Below are 20157 nucleotides of genomic sequence, written 5' to 3'. Positions count from 1 at the left end.
GGCCTCTTTTGCGTGTGTTCCCGCATAACCGGGAAAAAAAATTAATTTTGTCATTATATTTTGCATTTAAAATTTCATTTATTTCAACTCATTTTTCGCAGCCTAAATTTGTTATGTTTCATGTTTTTCATCTTGAAACTTTCTTGATACCCAGCTAAAATATGTCACTATTTCCCCAACTTCCGCAAAGAAAAGTTAAAATAAATTGTTGTGGGAAGAAATTTCATTATATTTTTGTTAATAAATTGATTTAAAGTGAAAAATTTGTGTGCAGTTTATTGCCTATTTGGCGTCGTTCGAGCCGGATGGCTCAGGGAATATTTAATTAATAAATTTCTCTATATTTCTCATCAAAGGTGAGAACACGTGGTCCTTCGAGCCGGAGGTGGTTCAGTTAATAATTATTTATCCTTTATCTTAAAGGTACGAAGAGGAAGATCAAGAGGAAGGTGAAGGAGTTGGTGAGGACATCATTCTAATAAGATTTTTATAACTATTCATTCAAGGTACCTGAAACACCCAACTTCCGTACTATCTGCCCAAGGAAGAGATTCTAATTATATTTATGTGGTGTATATTTAAAGGTAATCTTGACATGTGGTCCTTCGTGGGAAAAACCAGCACCTAGGACAGGAAGTCCTGAGTGAAACCGTCATCAGTGCCTAGGATATCTTGTGAAACATAGCGTGTCTGTCATCCGTGAACATTTGGAGAGATTTCTGTACATTCTCTCAAGGGATTTACGGCGCAATCAACACACCTAGCTGCACTGAGAAGGAAGTTAGCGCACAGTTTGTCTGAAGGACACCAACGCAGCTTCAAGGACTTTATTTGTATCTGAGAGATTTTAATTTGAGACCATACTGAAGTGATGATTTTCTATAGCCCCAATTGTGATTAGAACCCGATGATTTTTATTTCTTATCACCCACGTGCTTGAAATCTTCACCAGTCACTATGTCTCCAAACCTGTGCCACGACACCATAGAAGCTTTAGAGGAAGAAGTTGGTCTCATTCAGGATCAGTCTGAATTCCTAAATCGTCATGATGCTCTTCATATTCTTCGGCAGTATCAGGATCGTCTGCATCGCATTGAGATGAGGTATTTTGAGAATCAAGAAATAAACTTTGTAGAAGGATTCTCGGACCAATCACAAGATGAACGGATCCTGCAAGAGTTTCTGAGGAAGGTTGAGTCGCTTTCCACAATCATTCACCGTCTCATTGCTAAACTAGAAGTTAGAGATTTGAGGAATTTGTTCTACAAAGGCCCTATGAGTACTTCGAAGGATCGTACAATGCATGAGAATGGGATGAAGGAGCGAATGGGAGACATGACGGAGGAACCTCTGAGAGAAACCAGTTTGGCCAGGAGTTCAAATTATGAAAAATCCTCAGTAGCATTGAATACACAATCAATTTTGGATGGAGAGGAAAGACACGATGCTGCAAGGATCTGCAGAATATGCGAAAGATGTTCATCATACACTCTTGAGCTGGATCTTCAAGTATGCTCATATCCAGTCTGCAATTTGTGTTATGGAAAGGACCAAAGCGTTCTTCAGGGTATCTCTATCAGCACAAATTCTCCTACTCACACCCAGCCTAGTACACCTTCTCAAATAGAGGAAGCTAAACATTCTTCATATCCTGTTGCACAGGCGTGCACGGAAGCTTTGTCCTCTCAACATGAAGGATCAGTACAACCATTGTCTCTTACTGTACAGGAATACAGGGAACCCTCTTCATCTCGGAAAAAAGATGGAGGATCTTCATTATTTCCCTTGGTTTCTGTGGCTCGGGAGTACAAGCAATCTTCTTTCCCCCTAACAGAAGAATCAATACATTTCTCATTTCCTGTGGCACAGGAGTGCACAGATTCTTCTACAATTGTGACGGAAGTGTCACAATTGATGGGACAATTGGACAGCCCGGATTCAGCAATGGAAGCATCTGTTCAGCAGTCTTCTATTGACTTGAAATCGCAGAGTGATGTCACAAATTCCCAATTCTTTCAAACTATCACGTTGGAGCAAGAGTCTGCAAATTACTCAGTGGAGTCCATTAGTGGATTAGTCATACCCAAAGTAGTCTCACACCAAAATGCAGCAGAAGTCTTTCAGCCAGCAAGAGCGATGTCAATCCCGGATCTAGCAACAGTAGTCCCTCTTTTTCAAACTTCATTTGACTTAGAATCTCAGTGTGACACATCATCGTCTCCAAAGTCCTGGCAGAAGCAGAAGTCCGCAAAATGTGCAGTGAGATTCCATGGAAGCACAAATCCCATTTTACTCTCCCAATCATCTGCAGCAGAGGTCTCACAACAACAAATCTTAAAGTGTTCAAAGCCCATTGATTTTGGAAAATCAGAAGGACTCAATAGAGCCAAGCAATCTCCAAATACATGTGCTCTTCATAATTCCTTTCTGAATTACATCCTATTGGCAGAACCACAGCATACTCAACTCAGAGCTCTTGATACGTCTTCATTGGTTAAGGGCAAAGTTCTTTGGAAAGTCATGAGAATGGGAGTGTACGTACTCAGACTTGGAGCACAAGGAATGGCTACCAGTGTCTTCAGATGGTTACTTACAAGACCTTGGTGTACGGGTACACCAGGCCCTCCATGTCTTCATGTCAGCCAGGCCCAATTCAATGAAAGTGATGACAACTTTAATGCTCTGCGAAAAATGTATGAAACTCTAGGCAATTTAGTGGATTACAGCAAGGAGAAGTCCGAAGAGATGGCAACAAGTCAGTATGACACTATTCTTCCATTTCAATCCCAATCAGCAATCAGTGGATCAGAAGTCATCTGTGAAGCATCGTCACAAGTATTGCCTCATCTCTCGTCTTCAGCATGTGAATCTTCTCTTGTATCCACGGAACATTTTGAATTCACCTTTCAATTGGTTTCGGGTGAATCTCTCTTTATACTACTTCAACATCTTCATCAGAAGCCATATTCAATGGAACATTGGAGCGGTTGCAATCAGTCAATATGTATCATCACTCATGCATTTCTTCTGGTAGATGATGTGCACTTTGTAAGACTTCTATATCTCTTGCAATCACTCTCAATGATTCCTCAAGCATCAACATCTGAAGTGGAATTGATCTGCACTAATGTGGCACCAAGTTTGCAACGTAGTGTGATACAGACTTCCTGTGGAAGTAATCAGCAACGTACAATCTGGAAGCAGTTGTCCTGGAATTACAGATCAGACTTCAGAAGTTATTCTCTCAATCAGAAAGTGGCTACGTCTTCATCGTTAGTCACACCGATACTACATTCTCACTGGTATGCAGGATTTGCAAATGAGTTTCAAGGAATCGCGATTAACACAGCGCATTTGAGAGTTGAGAAAGCCTTGGAAAGGACATTTTCTCACATTCCTGTTGGAGTCATCTCGGCTGATGTTCCGGTTCTTATCAAGATCCAACTGAGGAGTATTAAACCATGGCCCATTGTCAGCAAAAATGAAGTTTTCTCAATTAACTCTCTCATCAATGGATCAAATAAACTTTTGGGGATCTTATTCTTGGAAAACGAGGATCAACTACGCTATGTTCAGCTAGGACTATTGGCATTTCCTGAGAATCTGTGGAAGACTGCTCTTGTTGATGTTGGTCGGTGGACTTTCAAACATCCTTTCAAATCATAGTTCCCAGGACCAAATCATCAACTGCCATCAGCTTCACCGAAAAGAAGGAAGTCCAGCGTCAACCTTGAATCATGCTGTAATCGTAAGTTGGCCTCCTTTTCCCCCCCCGGACTATGTTTACGCATTACTTTATGCGTAAAGTAAATTTATAAAATCAATTGAATTAATTTAATTATTTTTCTCTTTAATTTTCAATAATTTCTTTTCTTTCATTTTTTCATGAAATTTTAAATCTTAATATAAATTATTTCATGTTTGTTTTAAAGAAATAATGTTTCAATCAAGTCCAATAAATTCTCTTTGTCAATGGAAACCCCCGTTGGTTTTATTCTCGGGAAAATCCTAAAAAACTATAAGAAAACCCAAATTTCCACTTAGTGGGTTGTGTTGCAAGTGTTGTGCTATAGGTGGACTATTGTGGGAAGCAGCAGTGGTGATCGTTGTGAGTGCACACAGTGATATATTAAGAAGTTCGTCATCTTCACGTGCTCTCTGCTGCCCCACACATCCGGAAGCTCCTCAACGTCCCACAAGGGAAATCATTTCTGGGATTCAGGATAAACACGGAGAAGGAAAGGACTCTGTCCCACCAACTACCTCATCACCGCGTCTTTCGAACCGGATGTGGTTCAGTTAATAATTATTTATCCTTTATCTTAAAGGTACGAAGAGGAAGATCAAGAGGAAGGTGAAGGAGTTGGTGAGGACATCATTCTAATAAGATTTTTATAACTATTCATTCAAGGTACCTGAAACACCCAACTTCCGTACTATCTGCCCAAGGAAGAGATTCTAATTATATTTATGTGGTGTATATTTAAAGGTAATCTTGACATGTCATTGTTGTCACCCTGTCCTTGAGCATTTGAAAAGCGAGTATCCATAGAGTTGGCGATGATGAAAGAGTCATGCAAAAGGCGATTGTGTTTTCCATTGCAGATATCACACAGTGAATATCACACAGTGAAAATCACGCTGTTCTCACCTTTGATGAGAAATATAGAGAAATTTATTAATTAAATATTCCCTGAGCCATCCGGCTCGAACGACGCCAAATAGGCAATAAACTGCACACAAATTTTTCACTTTAAATCAATTTATTAACAAAAATATAATGAAATTTCTTCCCACAACAATTTATTTTAACTTTTCTTTGCGGAAGTTGGGGAAATAGTGACATATTTTAGCTGGGTATCAAGAAAGTTTCAAGATGAAAAACATGAAACATAACAAATTTAGGCTGCGAAAAATGAGTTGAAATAAATGAAATTTTAAATGCAAAATATAATGACAAAATTAATTTTTTTTCCCGGTTATGCGGGAACATATTCCGGGGGGAGAGAAAGGGCCATGAGTATATGAATGGCGCTTACCGATACCAGAACCCTTCTCGCGAAGCATGTTGTTTATTTGGGAGTTGCACGGGAGAATGAAGTTCACTCCAACGGATGTAAGATGTTCCAATCTCCTTATCCTTGGTAGAAAAGGTCTCCTCACTGCTGACCCAATGCTCAGAATTTGGTGACTTCGTCAACAATGTAAGTGGCTGAAGTTCACCATGCAAAAAATGTGGAAGATAGGTATCCTCGCTGACTAACTGCTGGACCGATGATGACAGATTTGATTCCAATCCACTGCCAAAAGTATGGGATGGAAATTCTGGCTGATCATCTCGAAACAGAGAAGCGCAAGGTGTAGCCATGGCGACATTGCAGGAGGCGAAGTTGGAACAATCAACGTTGCAAGATCCAGCCAGTACCCATCCGAAAACAGAATTCTTCAAAATGGGTTTGTTCGGTCCAAGAACGTGCGTCTCATCCTTCATGATGCTCCAATAGAATTGTCCACCGATAAGCAAATTTAATCCATTTTAATGCATTTCAAAATTGGAAAAACAAATAAATTCATAAAAATTTGGCAAAATAAAATGTTTCACGTTTTGATCTACGTTTGACCCAAAGAACACGAAAAGGGTTAAACAATTTTCCTAAAGCACAAAAAACAATCGAAAAAAAATCTGACAAAGTGCCATCTTTCGGTATACCACTTAAATAAAACATATTTATTAAATAAAAAAATGATATTAAAAAACTGCGAGTGATACCAAAATATCGTTTTTTAGCGATCATAAGTCACATTTTCACAATTTTAAATGATTTAAAAATTAATTTGGAGTTTCAAATTAATTAAAAACTTTAATTAATCATAAAATGATTTGTTAATAAAGTAATTTCTTCAAATATTTTTACCATTTTCTTTAGAACTCTTTTTTTAGTTTTCTTTAAAAAAGTATTTCTTAAAAAAAACTCTTAAAGTGTGGCTTATATCGCAAAAATACGGTACAAATGCTCATTTTTCATTTCTAAATTCTAATTAAATTAGGACAATCGATTGGAAATATCAACATCTATTTATCTTTATGTGTTTTTTAATTAGTTCAGTTGAAAAAAAAATATTTATAAAGAAAAAGAGAAAGCAAAATTTGTAATTTTATGTTTATTGAAATATGTAGGTATACATAACTTTTTTTTAATCTAAGAGAGAAAAAAAAGAATAAAGGGCCACGAAATGACTAGAATCTGTGATAGAAAAAAATGGGGCCGAGCTCGCACTTATCTTTCATTAATGTTCTTTTTTGTTTAAGATTTATATTTTAAATATATTAATATAAATTAAAACAAAGCTCAAAGTTTTGTTGTTCTATGAGAACAAGTTAAGAAAAATAAATCCTTTGTATAATTTTTTATCTTCTCAATTTATGGTTGATTTTTGTGCCATATATATAATTCTTTTCATGAACAAACAGAAAAAAAAGTTGTAAAAAGAAAACAAAAAATTACAAAAAAGTCTTGGAAAGAATTTTTAGTCATGTTCCAATTCATTAGAGAAAACATTTTTAGAGTATTTTCTGAAATTTTAGAGAACTGCAAAAAAAGAGAAATTATCTCCTTTTGTAAGAAAAAAATTAATGAGAGATTTGAAGCAATAATTGTGTATACTATTTAATAAAAGAAAATAAGTTTTCATTAAAATTTTAAAAAAAGAAAAAAAAACAAATTAAAAAATATCTTAGAATTTTTCTTCATTGTCATCAAACAGAAATACATACAAAACAATTCAAAGTATTTAAAAAGAAAATTCATCCAAAAGATTCAAAAAGTTTTCCTACCCACAGAAAAATTCTCAAATAAAATTTTTGGTTATTCTTTTACTCAAAAGTACAAAGAAATAAAAATAGATTATAAAGTTGTCACAAAAATAAAGTCATAAATACAAAAAAATAAGTAAAGAAAAATGATGATGAGAAGAAAATAAAAAATAAAAGTAACCAGATGTATACCAAAATCTCAATTTTTTGCATATAGTAATTTCGATAATAAAAGAAATAATTAAATAAAAAAAATGTTGTAAATTAGTGTAAATTCGAATAATTTATAGTTCATACGGAGAATGAATAAAATGACAAAAAATGTATTTGAGAAAAGAAAAAAAATTGAGGCAAAACTTTCATTAAATTCAGCAAAGAAAAAGCGTCCAAATCTTCTTCTTTTGAGATTTCAAATGGCAAAAAGTCACTTTTTCAAACTCAGAAAAAATCATAAACGAATGTAAAACAATTCTTTTCTACTTGATTAATCATTATTTAATTAAAAAAAAAAAAAACAAACAGTGCATTTAGTAAATGAAATGAAATAGCCTGAAATAATTAAAAAAGAATAACTCAATAGACTGCCGCAGAATTAAGTTTATCATTTAAACATTTATGCTATGGGTGAGTTCTTGGAGTTATTTAAAAGAAAAAAGAAACAGGAAACTTCTAAAAATTTTTAAACTTAACGTCTTAAATGTTTTTTGAAGAAATCTACCATTTTTGACATCTCTTAAAAAAGCAAAAAAAAACAATTACGATTCTGTCAAAAATCTTTTTTTCTTCTGGGATCAAAAATTTTAAGATTTTGTCTTTCTTTTAACAATAGATCAATTTACATTTACAAACTGTCAAAGTCCTACAACATCTTTTATAGTATTTTTATGTTTTTGGGTTGATTCTGCTAATAACATTTTATTTTCCTTTCTCCCAATTCGTTAGTTTTTTTTCAGAATTTTGACAATTTGTTTCTTTAGTCTGGCTTCGACAGAAAATTACTTTACAATGAATTTCAAAATATATCTTTACTTTACTGTTTTCTGAAAATAAAAATCCTCTGTTTTTCTTTTTTTTTATGAAACAATAATAAGAAAGATTTAAAAATACAAACTGTCAACATTTTTCAAGAAATTTTAAGTTGTAGGAAAGGAAAGGAAAGATTTTTGACAGAATCTATCCCAATGTCAGAATTCCCAAAAAGAAAAGTTTCTTTTTTATTTTCATAAATAACTCTTAGACTCTCCTAGCGTGTCCTAATAAAACATCATCATCACAACAAATCATAAATCTTCACATAAAAAAAATCAATTTTTACGTGAATGAGAAAAATAAATAGAATCTTTAACTACAGAAGCAAAATAGTTTTTTATACAATAAACAAAACCTTAACTAACTTGTTGAAATAAAAACAATTTTTAATGAAAGAAACAATAGAAATGGTAAATTTATTGACATAATTACTTTTTTTGTAATAAATCAAAATATATGTGAAATTGTTATTTTTTTACAAAATACATTTTTATTGTGTATACCCCCAAAAAGTTTCCTCTTTGTGGATTCTATAAATCCACAAAAGGGAGATTTTAGCAACAGATGAAATAAAATAAACAACAGATGAAAAAATCATATAAAGTAATTTAAGAAATAGACAAAATATTACAATTACTGCTCTAAAACACCACACAATGGGATGCTAAAAGTAAAGGAAAAAGCCGTGAAATTGTGTTAAACGAATATCAACAACTGACAGAGAAATAATTCTTACATTTTTACCTTTTAAAGAAAAACAATAAACATTGTAATATTCTTTTTGTACAACAAAAGGGTGGATTCTGTAAAAAATATTTTCTTTTCTTTTAAAGCTAAAAGATTTTGACAGTTTTTATTTTTTCTTTAATCGTGTATTTAAAGGAAAATTTCCAGAGCTCTTCAATGATCTTTCTTATTGTTTTGTGGAAGAACAAATCCTCTTTTATGGAACAACAATAGAACAATTTAAAAAGATCAACTGTCAAAATCTTACAAAAACTTTAAAGTTGTAAAAAAAAGAAAAGATTTTTTGCAGAATCCACCCCAAACTCTCAAAATGCCTAAGAAGTGAACTACAACAGAAACAATAGTGATATGAAATAGTTAAAACTGTGTACATAAAACAAAACTTATTTTTTCTGTTAAAAGCTGTTAAAATGCAAAATGTTCTTAAGAAAAAAGATTAATTGATACAACAGAGAAGTTCAACAGTTAATTAAAAAAAACACCAAGAATGTGCCACAATTTTTCAACAACAATAGCCATAAAAATGATGTATTTTTTTAAAAGATTTCCTTTACAAAATACTTCTTTTTTTAATTCTTATGCAAGACAGATTCATAGAATAATATTTGTATGTTAAACAATAGACAAGAAAATATAATAAGTACCTACAATATTAATTTTCTTTCAGCATCCAATGTGTGGGGTTTTTCACATTTTCATTTTACTATTTCTTCATTTTTTTTAATCAAAAACTTATCTAAAATTTTTCAAAAAAAAATATGGTTTCAAGAATTTCAATTTCTACTAAATAAAAAAAAATACTTGGACTTGGATCTCAAAACAAATTAAAAAGAAAAATAATTTTTAAAAAAAAAACTTTCCAAAAAAACAATTTAATTTAAAAAAAAAAACAAGCATTAAGTCAAACAATATCGATGCCATCAGCCAATAAGCAGACCTCAATTTTTAAGAAAAGAGAAAATTCAAATAAAAAAAAGATATTAAAAAGAATATTAATTGCGTATAAGGTGTAAAATTAGTGATTTAAAAAAGGTAATTTTTATTACATTTTTAATTTACATGCATAAATAAAGAAAGAAAGAAAAAAACATACATTTTAGTGAGAGAGAAATTACATTTTAAACTTTAGACATAATAAATATCGAGAAAAGATATACGGAAGACATATTTTAATTTAAATATAATTATATTTAAAAAAAACTTTGTGAAAAGAAAATACTTAAGGGACAAAAAGGCAAAAAAAAACTGGAGATGTGCTGTAAAGAGGAACATTTTTTGTAAAGGACGCAGAGAAATGGAGGATGTAAAAAAGAAAGATAAAAAGAAATGTGAATGTTTTTAAGAAATGAAAAAAAATAGGAATAGGATTTTTTGAGGGCTTATGAGTCACAGAGAATGGAGGGAATGGTGGGAGATATCTTTTGAAGAGAAGTGTATTATTGCAGTAAAAAATATATATTACTTACATCATTGTTGTAATTGTTCCCCTTTCTTGAAATAATAATGTATTAATAAAATTGGAAAAAATCACCTGTAAATATATTTTAAATGGCGATTTTCTTTTCTTTATTCATTCATTCCTCTTTCTTCTGTTTTCCCGCGTGGAAGCCATCTTTCTTTTTGAATTTTTTAGCGTCGCTGTGAAGTTAGATTCGAGCTTTCTTTTGAGGTTATAACGTCTTTTGTAATTTTACTGTAGGAGTCATTAGAAGTCAATTTGTGGTGTCGTTTAGCAGGATTTTTTAGGATAAAGATAGCGAAACTTTGTTTATCTGTTTTAGTAAAAATGAATCGATTTTGATAAATTTTGTTCAAATGGTTTCAGGTAAATTTTAAAAATATTTAATACAGTTCTTATTACAATTCACTCTCCTGAAAGATCTGTTTAGTAGGTTTAGTAGTAAAGCAACAAGTCATGTTTTTCTTGCTCGAAATTCTCTGATAACTAATAATTAATCTACTTTTTTACAACCTTTACATAAACAAACCATTTTATCGCTTAAAAAGTAAACTGAAGGAATTTTTTTGTATTAAATTTCATTGTTGGGTTACGTTTTGCTAGCATTCCAAACTTTTTTGTTAAATAAATAAGGTTATCACACCTGGCAACTCCATGGCTGCAAAATGACCTCCATCAGGTTCATCAGGATGGTAGGTTAGCAGCTGGAGAATTCATCTTTGGGGTCTTTGGGGATCTATTGTATGGGAAAGATCGGCTTTAGCTGTTTTGGACATTTTCTCGTTTATTATCATTAAGTAAACTCATTAAATAAAATTATTGAATTTATTAAATCACTACACTTCAACATAAAAACCAGTAAAACATTATAAAATTACATAAAACTTTAGCAACATAACGTCGTTGATTTTTTAGCCAAATAATTAAGCATGAACAGCAATAATAGCCGCAATCATTCAAATCGACGCGCGCTTTTCCATTGCGATTAGAATCAATTTTCTCATACATAATATTCTTTAATTTGTTAGGTATGTATCCTTTTTTTTAACTTTTTTATTAACACTTAGAGGATTTATGTGGACACCGTGTCCATTTCGAGTTTTTAAATCGTCATAGATTAAAATGTATTGAACCTATCGTGATAAATACCACGTCTATGTGTAGGGAATTTCAATTACTTTAAGTTAGGCTAAAGAAAATCCGGAAAATATTTTGCTTTTTAAAAGATAATTAAGGTCAAAGTCGAAAATATACGCGGAGGATGAAAATGGTCACCGTGACCAACGGTTTTTTTTTTGAAAAAAATCGACGCGTCCGAAGTTTATGAACCATACTCCTGTGTTAAAAGATAGGAATATGGTTCATAATCTTCGGGCACGTCGAAATACTCTTTTGCACAATTGTCAAAGTGTTGTTTACTTTTTTTTTACATAAAAACTCCGGAAAATTCAATACTTAAAATAAGCAAATACAAGGATTAATCTAAAAAAAACCCTTCAGGTAGCCTCCATAAATTGTTTTCTTTTGAGATTGATAAGTGGTTTCAGCGCACCCATAAAAACCAATATTTTAGATTGTCTATCGATTTCAATCTTCCATTATAATATTTTTTTATCCAAAATTTGCGCGAAGCGCAATAAATCCCCCCATTAATTGAATAAAATATGCACGCATAGTTATTTTGCAAATGCAATCTTCCATATTTCCTTGAAATGTTTGAAAAAAAAACCGTTGGTCATTCTGTCCAATTTCATCCTCCGCGTAAGTGAAAATTGCCCGGTCCTCCGAGTGTTAATTTTGTGCAGAATAACTGATAGAATCAGAAATGGGGGGAAACTGAAAAAATGGCGGAATCTTCTTTCTGATAACAGCGCCACATTCAATTAATTTCAATTTAATGATTATCGATATTGTCTAAATCGATATCAAAAATATCGATAGTTTTCTCGTCTAAATCTCATTTTCATGACTTGCAGCGCCCTCACACAAAGTTGTCGTGATGACATTGGGAAGTTAGATGACAGTTTGTCCATTGATTGCACGATTTGCAATTAATTTCTACTCAATATTCTGCTCTCCCTGTGAAGTTATGCTACAATGAATACTCTACGTGAGTGCTGGAATCTCCCTGGTGTGGCATTGTGGTGAAGAGTTCCCTCAGAAGTGGTCAGGAAGAGTGAGAAATAGAGAAAATTCACGAAGGTGTTCCCATGTTTTGAAAATTTGCATTTTTTCGAGCATCAGGGCTTCCGCCCCGAATGTTTTTTTTTTGGTGGATTTTCTTTTGTGCGTGAAGTGTAGTTGTGCGGAAGATGTCGTCAAAGTTGAATGGGATGAGTAGTACGGGGGAGAAGAATAAAAAGTGGCAGCTGGAGCTGCTGATGGAGCGTCTGCGGTCAAAGTCATCCAATAAAACGCTCCCGGAACTTGCAAAATCCGTCCGGATGGCGCTGTTGGTATGTTTTGGAGTCTTTTTGGGGGGATTTTGAGTTAATGTTTTTTAATTATTTTGTTTTGCAGGAGAAGAGATACGCCCTGGATGCTGTGGAGAAGTCGAATTTGCAAAAGTGCCTGGACAGCATGCAGCACTGCATTAAGGTGACAACACGTCAGGGTCTTGTGGAGCGTCTTGAGAGCCTCACACGGCAGTTGGGGTTAAAATTCATGGAGGATACTTCGGGATTGTTTATTTCCTCCGATATGTTCTACCTGGAGATTGTTCTGGACGACAGTGGAGCTGTTCAGGATGTCAAAGTGCACCATGAATGCAAAATTGAGCAGCAATCCTGCAGTGAGCTCGTTAATTGTCTCGTAAATGGGGATTTTGTGGACTTTACAACGCAACTTGAGGGCTTGGCATCCATCTACCAGCTAAATGCTGAACCCAAGATCAAGAGTAAAGCCTTCGTGGCACTGCAGGCACTCGAAACGGATTTGTACAATCTGTACAAGCTTCAGAGCTTCTACAAGGATCCCGTGGCTTTGCTTCTTCAATCAGCTGTGGGTATTGTCCAGAAACGCCGTGGTGGGCATTCAATGAGGCTCACGTACTTTGTCTCTCCGTACGAATTGCTGGATCTCGAAGCTAAATCCCTCACTCCACTCTCGGTGGATGTAGTGCATGCCCGGAATATCGGAACGAGTGTTACGGTAAACCTGGAAGCGTCAGCATCGCAGAAACTTCAAGTTCAACCCATTCTCACGGTTGATCAGGACGGAGAGCCCATCTATGCCCCCCTAGCAACGCACAACTCCACAATGCTACCAGCTAGCTTTGTGCTGACACTCAACCGGAAGATGCCAATAACGCTGGCGCTCGTGGAGCAAATGACCCAAATCACTCAGGTCACCTTTGGCCCAGACGCCACAACGGCTGAACCCCTGCTGAGGCTCATTGCGCGAAATGCCACCGATGGGGAACTCGTGGGTGCCACTAAGGGGATGTTTGTTACCCTTCCGGATCAGAATCACTGCTACTTCCTCACGGAGAGTGAAGCCCTGCGTGGTGTTGTTGTGACCAGTGTGCCATTCACGGAGCCAGCGCATGTGCCACAAATCCTCAAACTCCTTCGGCAGCAAGCTCTCTTCAACACTCTCGTCTCCAGCTGCATTCGTGCCAATAGTCGTCATGATTTTGACAGCACCACCATCTTTGAGGTTAGTGCCCTCACCTGTCAGCACATCACGGTATCCCTGGAGCATCCGTACGACGAAACAATGGCAACAGTTGAATTCAATCTCTCCGACGTAATGGGCATTCAGTGCAAAGTTTTCACTCCGGGAAAATCCTACGAAACCCTCGCAGGAGCTCTCAGTCGTGTTGCCCAGAAGAGTCTCTCAATTCCCGTAACAATGCGCTCCCTGCTCAAGGCGTGGGACAAAGAGAATACCCTGGGGCAGCGTTCCTTTGACACCACGGGAAATTTTAACTTAGCCCTCGGTCCGGGAGATCCAGGTGGTCATGGTGGTGTAGGAGGGAGTGATTTTGCGCATGATGCCACAAAGCCGACTGACCCAAAGACCACTCCAGGGGCAAGCAGATCCCTTTTCTCCGCCCAAAGCGATGCTGTGACGGAGAATGAGGAGCCCCCAGGGGATGAGGGAACAGAAGACGGGGCAAGTGGGGATTTTCCCGAAGCGGATTTGGATGTTTTCGGAGCGGAAGCAGCTGCAGAAGCTCTCGGGGATGGGAGTAGTGGTGGCGGTGCCTTCCAGGTGGTGACGGCAAGTGATGGGAATGGGAAGAGTACGAAGAAGCGACGTGTTGAGGAGGATTTTTGGAAGAGCCCAAAGAGTAATGTGCTGGACGAGATGAGTGGCAGTGGCAGCAGTGACTCCAACTCTTTGGGCGCTGATTCAGCCGATGGAGTCACGGCGTCCAGCTGGCATCAGCAATCCGACGTGGAAGCCACATCCTTCAACATTAGTCCCGCACAGGTTTGTTTGCATTTTCTTTCTTTCTTTCTTTGTTTTCTTCTGACTAATTAACCTTTCAGATGATTTTTCTGGCCACTATTGTCAAATTAGATTTTGTCTAACCTTTCCGTGATAAATTCAACATCTACAAGTGTAGGAAAATAGTAAATTTAAGTTCGTCGAGAGAAATTTAAAGAAAGCATTTTCCAAAAATTAAATACAGACATTTAGCACTAAATTTTGATTTAACCTCTAGGCCGCCAAGCGGGGTCGTTGAACGACCCCAGCCCTATATTTCGTGCTATAACTTAATAAATATAAAAGATACCATTCCCATATTTTGGAAATAAGTTCTTTGGTTATCTGAGGAGGTTGTGTAAAAATTTCAGGTCAATCCGTCCACCACAAGAAAAGTTATTAAGGAAAATGTAGAAGAAGAGAATTCAAAAATTGGTGTAACGGCCATGCTGCGGAAAATTTCTCAGAATGAAGTTAGTCACATCATAAATCATATGGTTGAAGGGGGTTGAAGGGTTGTGTTTACTTTCTCACTTTACCATCTCAATGTCAGAATTATCGCGAATAAGTAACATAAACAACATAAAACATAATTAGAAGCATATAAATGTGCAAAACAATAAAGAATATTCGAGAAATATTGCCATTTATCACGGTGCGGGAAGTGAGGGGAATGTGGGGAAGTAGTGAAAAAAAATAGCAGTTGCGGTCAACTTCGTGGCAAATTTTTCACGAAGAAAGTGTGAAAAATGAGTGAAAAATGTTTTTCCCTAATATCTTCTTCTGCGTGTTTCCGGGTGGCGAATTTGTGATGCAAGGGGCAAGAGGACTATATAAGGAGTCTAAAGGTAGTGACCCGACAGTTCCCGGTTGTATGGTTTATGAGAAAATCGACTTCCTTCTTGGGGTCGTTCAACGACCCCACCTTGGCGCTCTAAGGAAGCTCCAAGGTCTTGGCGGCCTGCAGGTTAAATAATTTTGAGAATTTAATCCAGAAGAAAAAAAATTGTCTAAAATTCTTAGACAAAACGAAACCTTTATGTAATTATTATGATGAGTAATTAAATTTGATCCCTGAATATTAATTAAGTTATATTTAACCCCTGATTTGTAGAAGAATGGTTGATTTAAACCCTGATTTGAATGGGTAAGTTTGTTTATCTTGCCCTTAAAGGGTTGATGTTAACCATGTTTGATCGTTCATTTTCTACCCCTTTTCCTAATTTTTAAGGATTTATTAAAACCCTCAAAGTTACTCTGACCTCTCAACTATAAATTAAGTTTTGGAAAAATTTCTATGCATTTTTAGATAGAATAACTATTGCTAAACATGAATCCAATCTGAATTAAAAAGTACCGCTTGGGGCAAAATGGTGAATTTAGTGTTTTTTTTTAAAATAACTTTTTAAATTTTTGAAAAAATAATTTCCCCTAATTAGTATAACTAAGGGATGGTCACGTTATTTTGGAAACTCGGGGACTTTCAAGAGCGATTTTCAAGCCAATTTTTAAACCAAAATTTTGAAATCTGCTTGCACTCTTGTTAAATGGCCAAATACTGATAAGAATTCAGTATTTTTTATTTAGAAAATAAATTTTTGTGCTCAAAAAATTTATTTGAAATTCTCACATTTTGGCCATTTTGTTCCTGTAGAGTTTCCAAAATAACGTGACCATCCCTTATTATATACAATTTGGGATGTTTAATCACTTACTATTACCAATTTTGATAAACTAAAAAAATAAAAAAGTCAATTTCTTAAATTTAACGTTTTTTTTTAATTTTTTGTATTTTTTTTATTAAAAAAAAGTTTTAATTGGTACACAAATCTCTCATTCTCAATAGATATTATAGTGCCTTGCTAAAATAATTTCATTAAATTAAGATTAGCGAACAAACAACGCAATTAACCATTTTACCCCAGGATTTTTGGAACAGGCAAATTTGGAAGGGTTTGGAAAATGGCCTAAAAAAGCATTTTCCCATTGAGATAGATAAAAATCGTCTGAGGCAAAGTTGTAGCCCGGAAAATTTCCTATAAGATAGTTCTCATGGGAAATCTCAAATATTTCCATGGAACTCAGGAAAAATTATCTCCCAAAAATTCACCGAATTACCCCAGTTTCCCCTATACGTCGGTCTTCTACACAATGTAAGGGTAGATTTTTAAGAGATTGATTCAATCCCTAATTTCTAAAATATTAATTTAAAGCATGAATTTAAATAGCAGATTCTATCCATAAATTCTAAACAGAAATTGTTTGACTGCTGAATTTTAAAATGGGTAATTTTTACCCATGAATTTTGAATGGTTGATTTTAACCCTGAATTCTATGCGTAATATCTACCATCATTTTCATTTCTTTCTGTTCCCAACATCCCGAATTTTTAAGGATGGATCTTAACCCTTAATTTCCAAAGATTATTATTATAAACTCTAAATTTTGAAGTAGTCATAGTAATTTTTACCACTAAATATTCAAGTTTTTTTTTTTAAACCCTAATGATTTCTTTAAGGATTGACTAAAACCCTCAACTTCTTTTACGTAATTTTTCAATCTCTCAATTTTTAAGGATTAATTTTACCTCTGAATGGGTTTCATTTGACCACTGAATATTAATAAATTAATTCAAATCCCTTATTTTGAAGGGTTGATTTGAAGCATGATTTTGAATAACAGATTTAAAACCCTAAATTTTGAATAAAAATGAATTGGTCCATGAATTTTCAAGGGTTGATTCTAACCCTTGTTTGTAGATTTTTACTTTTACCTTACTCCCCTCCCGATTTTTTTAAGGATTGATATTAACCCTGAATTGCCAAAGGTAAATCCTAAATTGTTAAGGAATAATTTAGATAAGTAAGGTTTACCTCTAAACTTTCAAAGGTTGATTTTAACCCTGAGTAGTTTCTTCCTCTTCTTTGAAAGGTTGAAGTTAACCTTAAATTTTTTATAGGTCATTTTTTACCACCGAATTTTTCAGGATTAATTAAAAGAGATGATTTTCGTAATTTTTCAATCCTCTAATTTTTAAGGGTTAATTTTACTTCTGAATAGGTTTAATTTGACCATGGAATTTTAAAAGTTTGATTTTTAAGAGATTGACTCAAGCCCCGAATTTAAAATTGTTATTTTTACCCAGGGTAGATTTTAAACCCTGAATTGTTCTTTACACTGCTTGAAGGGTTGACGTTACCCATGAATTTTTATAGTTTATTTTTACCACCAAAATATATTAAATTAAATTCTGATTTTTCAAAATTTCAATACCTTGTTTAGTTTTTTTTTCGTTCCCTACATTTTTTTAATTGGTTGATTTCAACACTGAATAGGCTTAATTTGACCCTTGTAAGGTTTGATTTTAACCCTTGAATTTCTAATCTCTCATTCTGTATAAGGCTAATGTTTTAGAACTCTTTAATTCAATGTTTAAATGTGAATTGAATTGTGTTTCAATCGAATTGAAAAAATAGTTAAATTTAACACCGAATTAAATTTATTTCATGATTTTTGGGCAAATTATCCTTTAATTATTAATAGCACATAATTTGTAAGCTTATGTTTGACAAGATTTTAATCGAATTTCCTAAATCCTCAATTAAGAACTCTTCATGATTCATGTTAAAGATATGTACCCAAAACTGTTCTAATTTTACGTTAAAAACAAGATTTTAAAGAGCAAAATAGGACTCAAAACTTCGTCCTTGTTTGTAATTTTTGCACGTTTTTTTATGGGAAATTCTCTTCTCCGCAGGACATTGACGGAGTATCTGGTGGTGAGGATGAACTTGATTCGGTTGACGGGACGAAGAAGGTGAAGAAACGAAGTCGCGATGAGGCCAATGAGAAGGGCTTGATGCCGCCATTTGTTAGTATCACACCAATTTCAACGGCACCCACGACAAATTTTAGCTCCGTCCTTGCTGGTATTGGCCTAGATAGGCGTCCGGGTATTGAGATTATCCCGCTGGGTGCGACGCAGAATCTCTCATCGAGCATTACAATAACACCCATTAATGCAGCATCGAGTTCGCCGAAGGAGAAGAAATCCTCATCGTCGTCATCGTCACGGAGTAAATCATCGGATGAGAAGAGGTTGGAGAAGAAGAAGAAGCGGAAGCGTGAGGATAGTCCAATGGGCCCTCCGGATGCACTCAATAAGCCCGTTAGTGTGAGTATTAAAGCATCAGATGGGGCACCATTGTCCCCATCGGGATTATTGAGGAAATTCTCATCGTCCTCGCCGAAGCAATCATCGAGTCCGGGGCATCAGCAGAGCCCCAAACATTCAGGGCAGAGCCCTAAGCAGTACTCATCGGCATCGCCGAAGCATAGCAGTGGTGCGGGATCGGGAAAGCCAAGTATGTCCGCGTTGAAGTCTGCTACGAATTCCCCGAAGAGCAGTGAGAAGAAATCCTCATCGGGATCATCGTCGAGCTCATCTGGGTCACGGGAGAAGGGTGAGAAGAAGTCCAGCCGGAGTGATAGTCCCAAAATGAAGGCATCTTCGGTGAAATTGAAGCAAATCGACTTGAGTTCAGCCTTTCAGCTGTCCGATGCGGGGCTGCAGGATCTCAATAAATCCTCACCGCCGAGTCAGTCGAAGAATCGCAAAGGGTGCCTCAGTGCTGTGATTGATAAGCTAAAGTCGGCTCAAAATCAAGTTGATGAACCAGCCAAAGGTGGGGGCAATGGGGGGAAGGAGAAATCCCCGCCAAAGGGGGATGGTGTCTCCCCACCAACGTCCTCGTCGTACATGGTTAAGCCAAGTCTCGATGGCATGAAGATCACCATCAATAAGACGCGCAAGGAGTCCTCACCGAAGACATCCGACACGAAGGCACCCAGTTCCGGTGGCGGAAGTGGCTCCAATTCACCCAAAACCCATACAGGTGATGTCCTATCTCTGTTCCTCAGTAGACTAATGCATGAGCCTGTTATTGAGCGACCTGTAGACGCTTCTTACTGGTGATTTGATTACACACTGTTGCCAAAAAAAAAAACTTTTTTTTTTAAATTTTATTTTCACAAATAAATTTTTTTGTAATACGTAGCACAATCTCTTCATTTAATCCTCCTCCTTTTGTATAATCCGCACAGTCTTGAGGTTTAAGTCGTTGCTAACCTTAAGGGAAAACTTAATTTATACCTCCAAGTTGCGACTTTAGTCTCATCACTGAATAGACTTTTTTTAATCTAGTTTTTTATAGTTTAATCAATTTTAAACCCAATTATTAAACCTCTTGTTAACCTCACACCAAAGCACAACGATTACTGTGATTCTTATGTTAACCATGCATTATTTATTGGTTAAAATAATAATTTTGTGTGGAAAATCTGTGAAAAAACGTGAAATAATGTTTCATAGACGCTGAAAAATCTCACAATCAGTCTGAAAAAATTGATAAAATCTAGAATTTGAGAAGATCCAATTAAATTAATTAATAATTCACGTAAACAAGGAAACAAATGAGAAAATTAAAGGAAAATCATTTTACCGTTTTTATTTCATATTTTAAACGGTTAATCGATTATAATTTTAAATTTAAATTTAAAAAAAAAAGTCAAGTTCTGTTAAAAAGAAATTTAAAAATCTGTCAAATTTGACAGGAAACTCGTCAAAATGACAGTTCGGATGTACTCGTGTACTTTCATACATTTTCGTGTGTTA

The 20157-nt window shown here is 35.1% G+C and overlaps 2 protein-coding genes across 4 annotated transcripts in view; both read left to right on the top strand.

Moving 5' to 3' along the window:
• The first annotated feature begins 362 nt into the window (after positions 1-362).
• On the top strand, positions 363-3979 carry LOC129795482 (uncharacterized). 2 transcript variants are annotated; one of them, XM_055836805.1, is made up of 2 exons: positions 363-423; positions 507-3979. In XM_055836805.1, the coding sequence occupies exon 2, from the start codon at positions 958-960 to the stop codon at positions 3664-3666; it is 2709 nt and encodes a 902-aa protein (XP_055692780.1). In that variant the 5' UTR covers positions 363-423; positions 507-957; the 3' UTR covers positions 3667-3979. The 2 variants fall into 2 exon arrangements, with proteins under 2 accessions (XP_055692780.1, XP_055692781.1); XM_055836806.1 differs by having other exon boundaries at positions 418-506; positions 585-3979.
• Positions 3980-12053: 8074 nt separating this feature from the next.
• The window catches only part of LOC129795447 (mediator of RNA polymerase II transcription subunit 1), a 1235552-nt gene continuing 1227448 nt past the window's right edge, over positions 12054-20157 (top strand). For both annotated transcript variants that reach the window (XR_008751129.1, XM_055836725.1), the window contains exons 1-3: positions 12054-12505; positions 12570-14486; positions 18241-19378. Coding sequence is in view for 1 of the 2 variants with exons in the window: in XM_055836725.1 (XP_055692700.1) it covers positions 12362-12505; positions 12570-14486; positions 18241-19378 (3199 nt within the window). In the remaining variant the exon portion in view is untranslated. The remainder of the gene's footprint in view (positions 12506-12569; positions 14487-18240; positions 19379-20157) is intronic.

The sequence above is a fragment of the Lutzomyia longipalpis genome, chromosome 4 (assembly GCF_024334085.1).
Source record: "Lutzomyia longipalpis isolate SR_M1_2022 chromosome 4, ASM2433408v1".
Classification (NCBI taxonomy): domain Eukaryota; kingdom Metazoa; phylum Arthropoda; class Insecta; order Diptera; family Psychodidae; genus Lutzomyia; species Lutzomyia longipalpis.
Note: the sequence above shows the minus strand (reverse complement) of the source record. Positions and strands in the feature narration are given on the sequence as shown.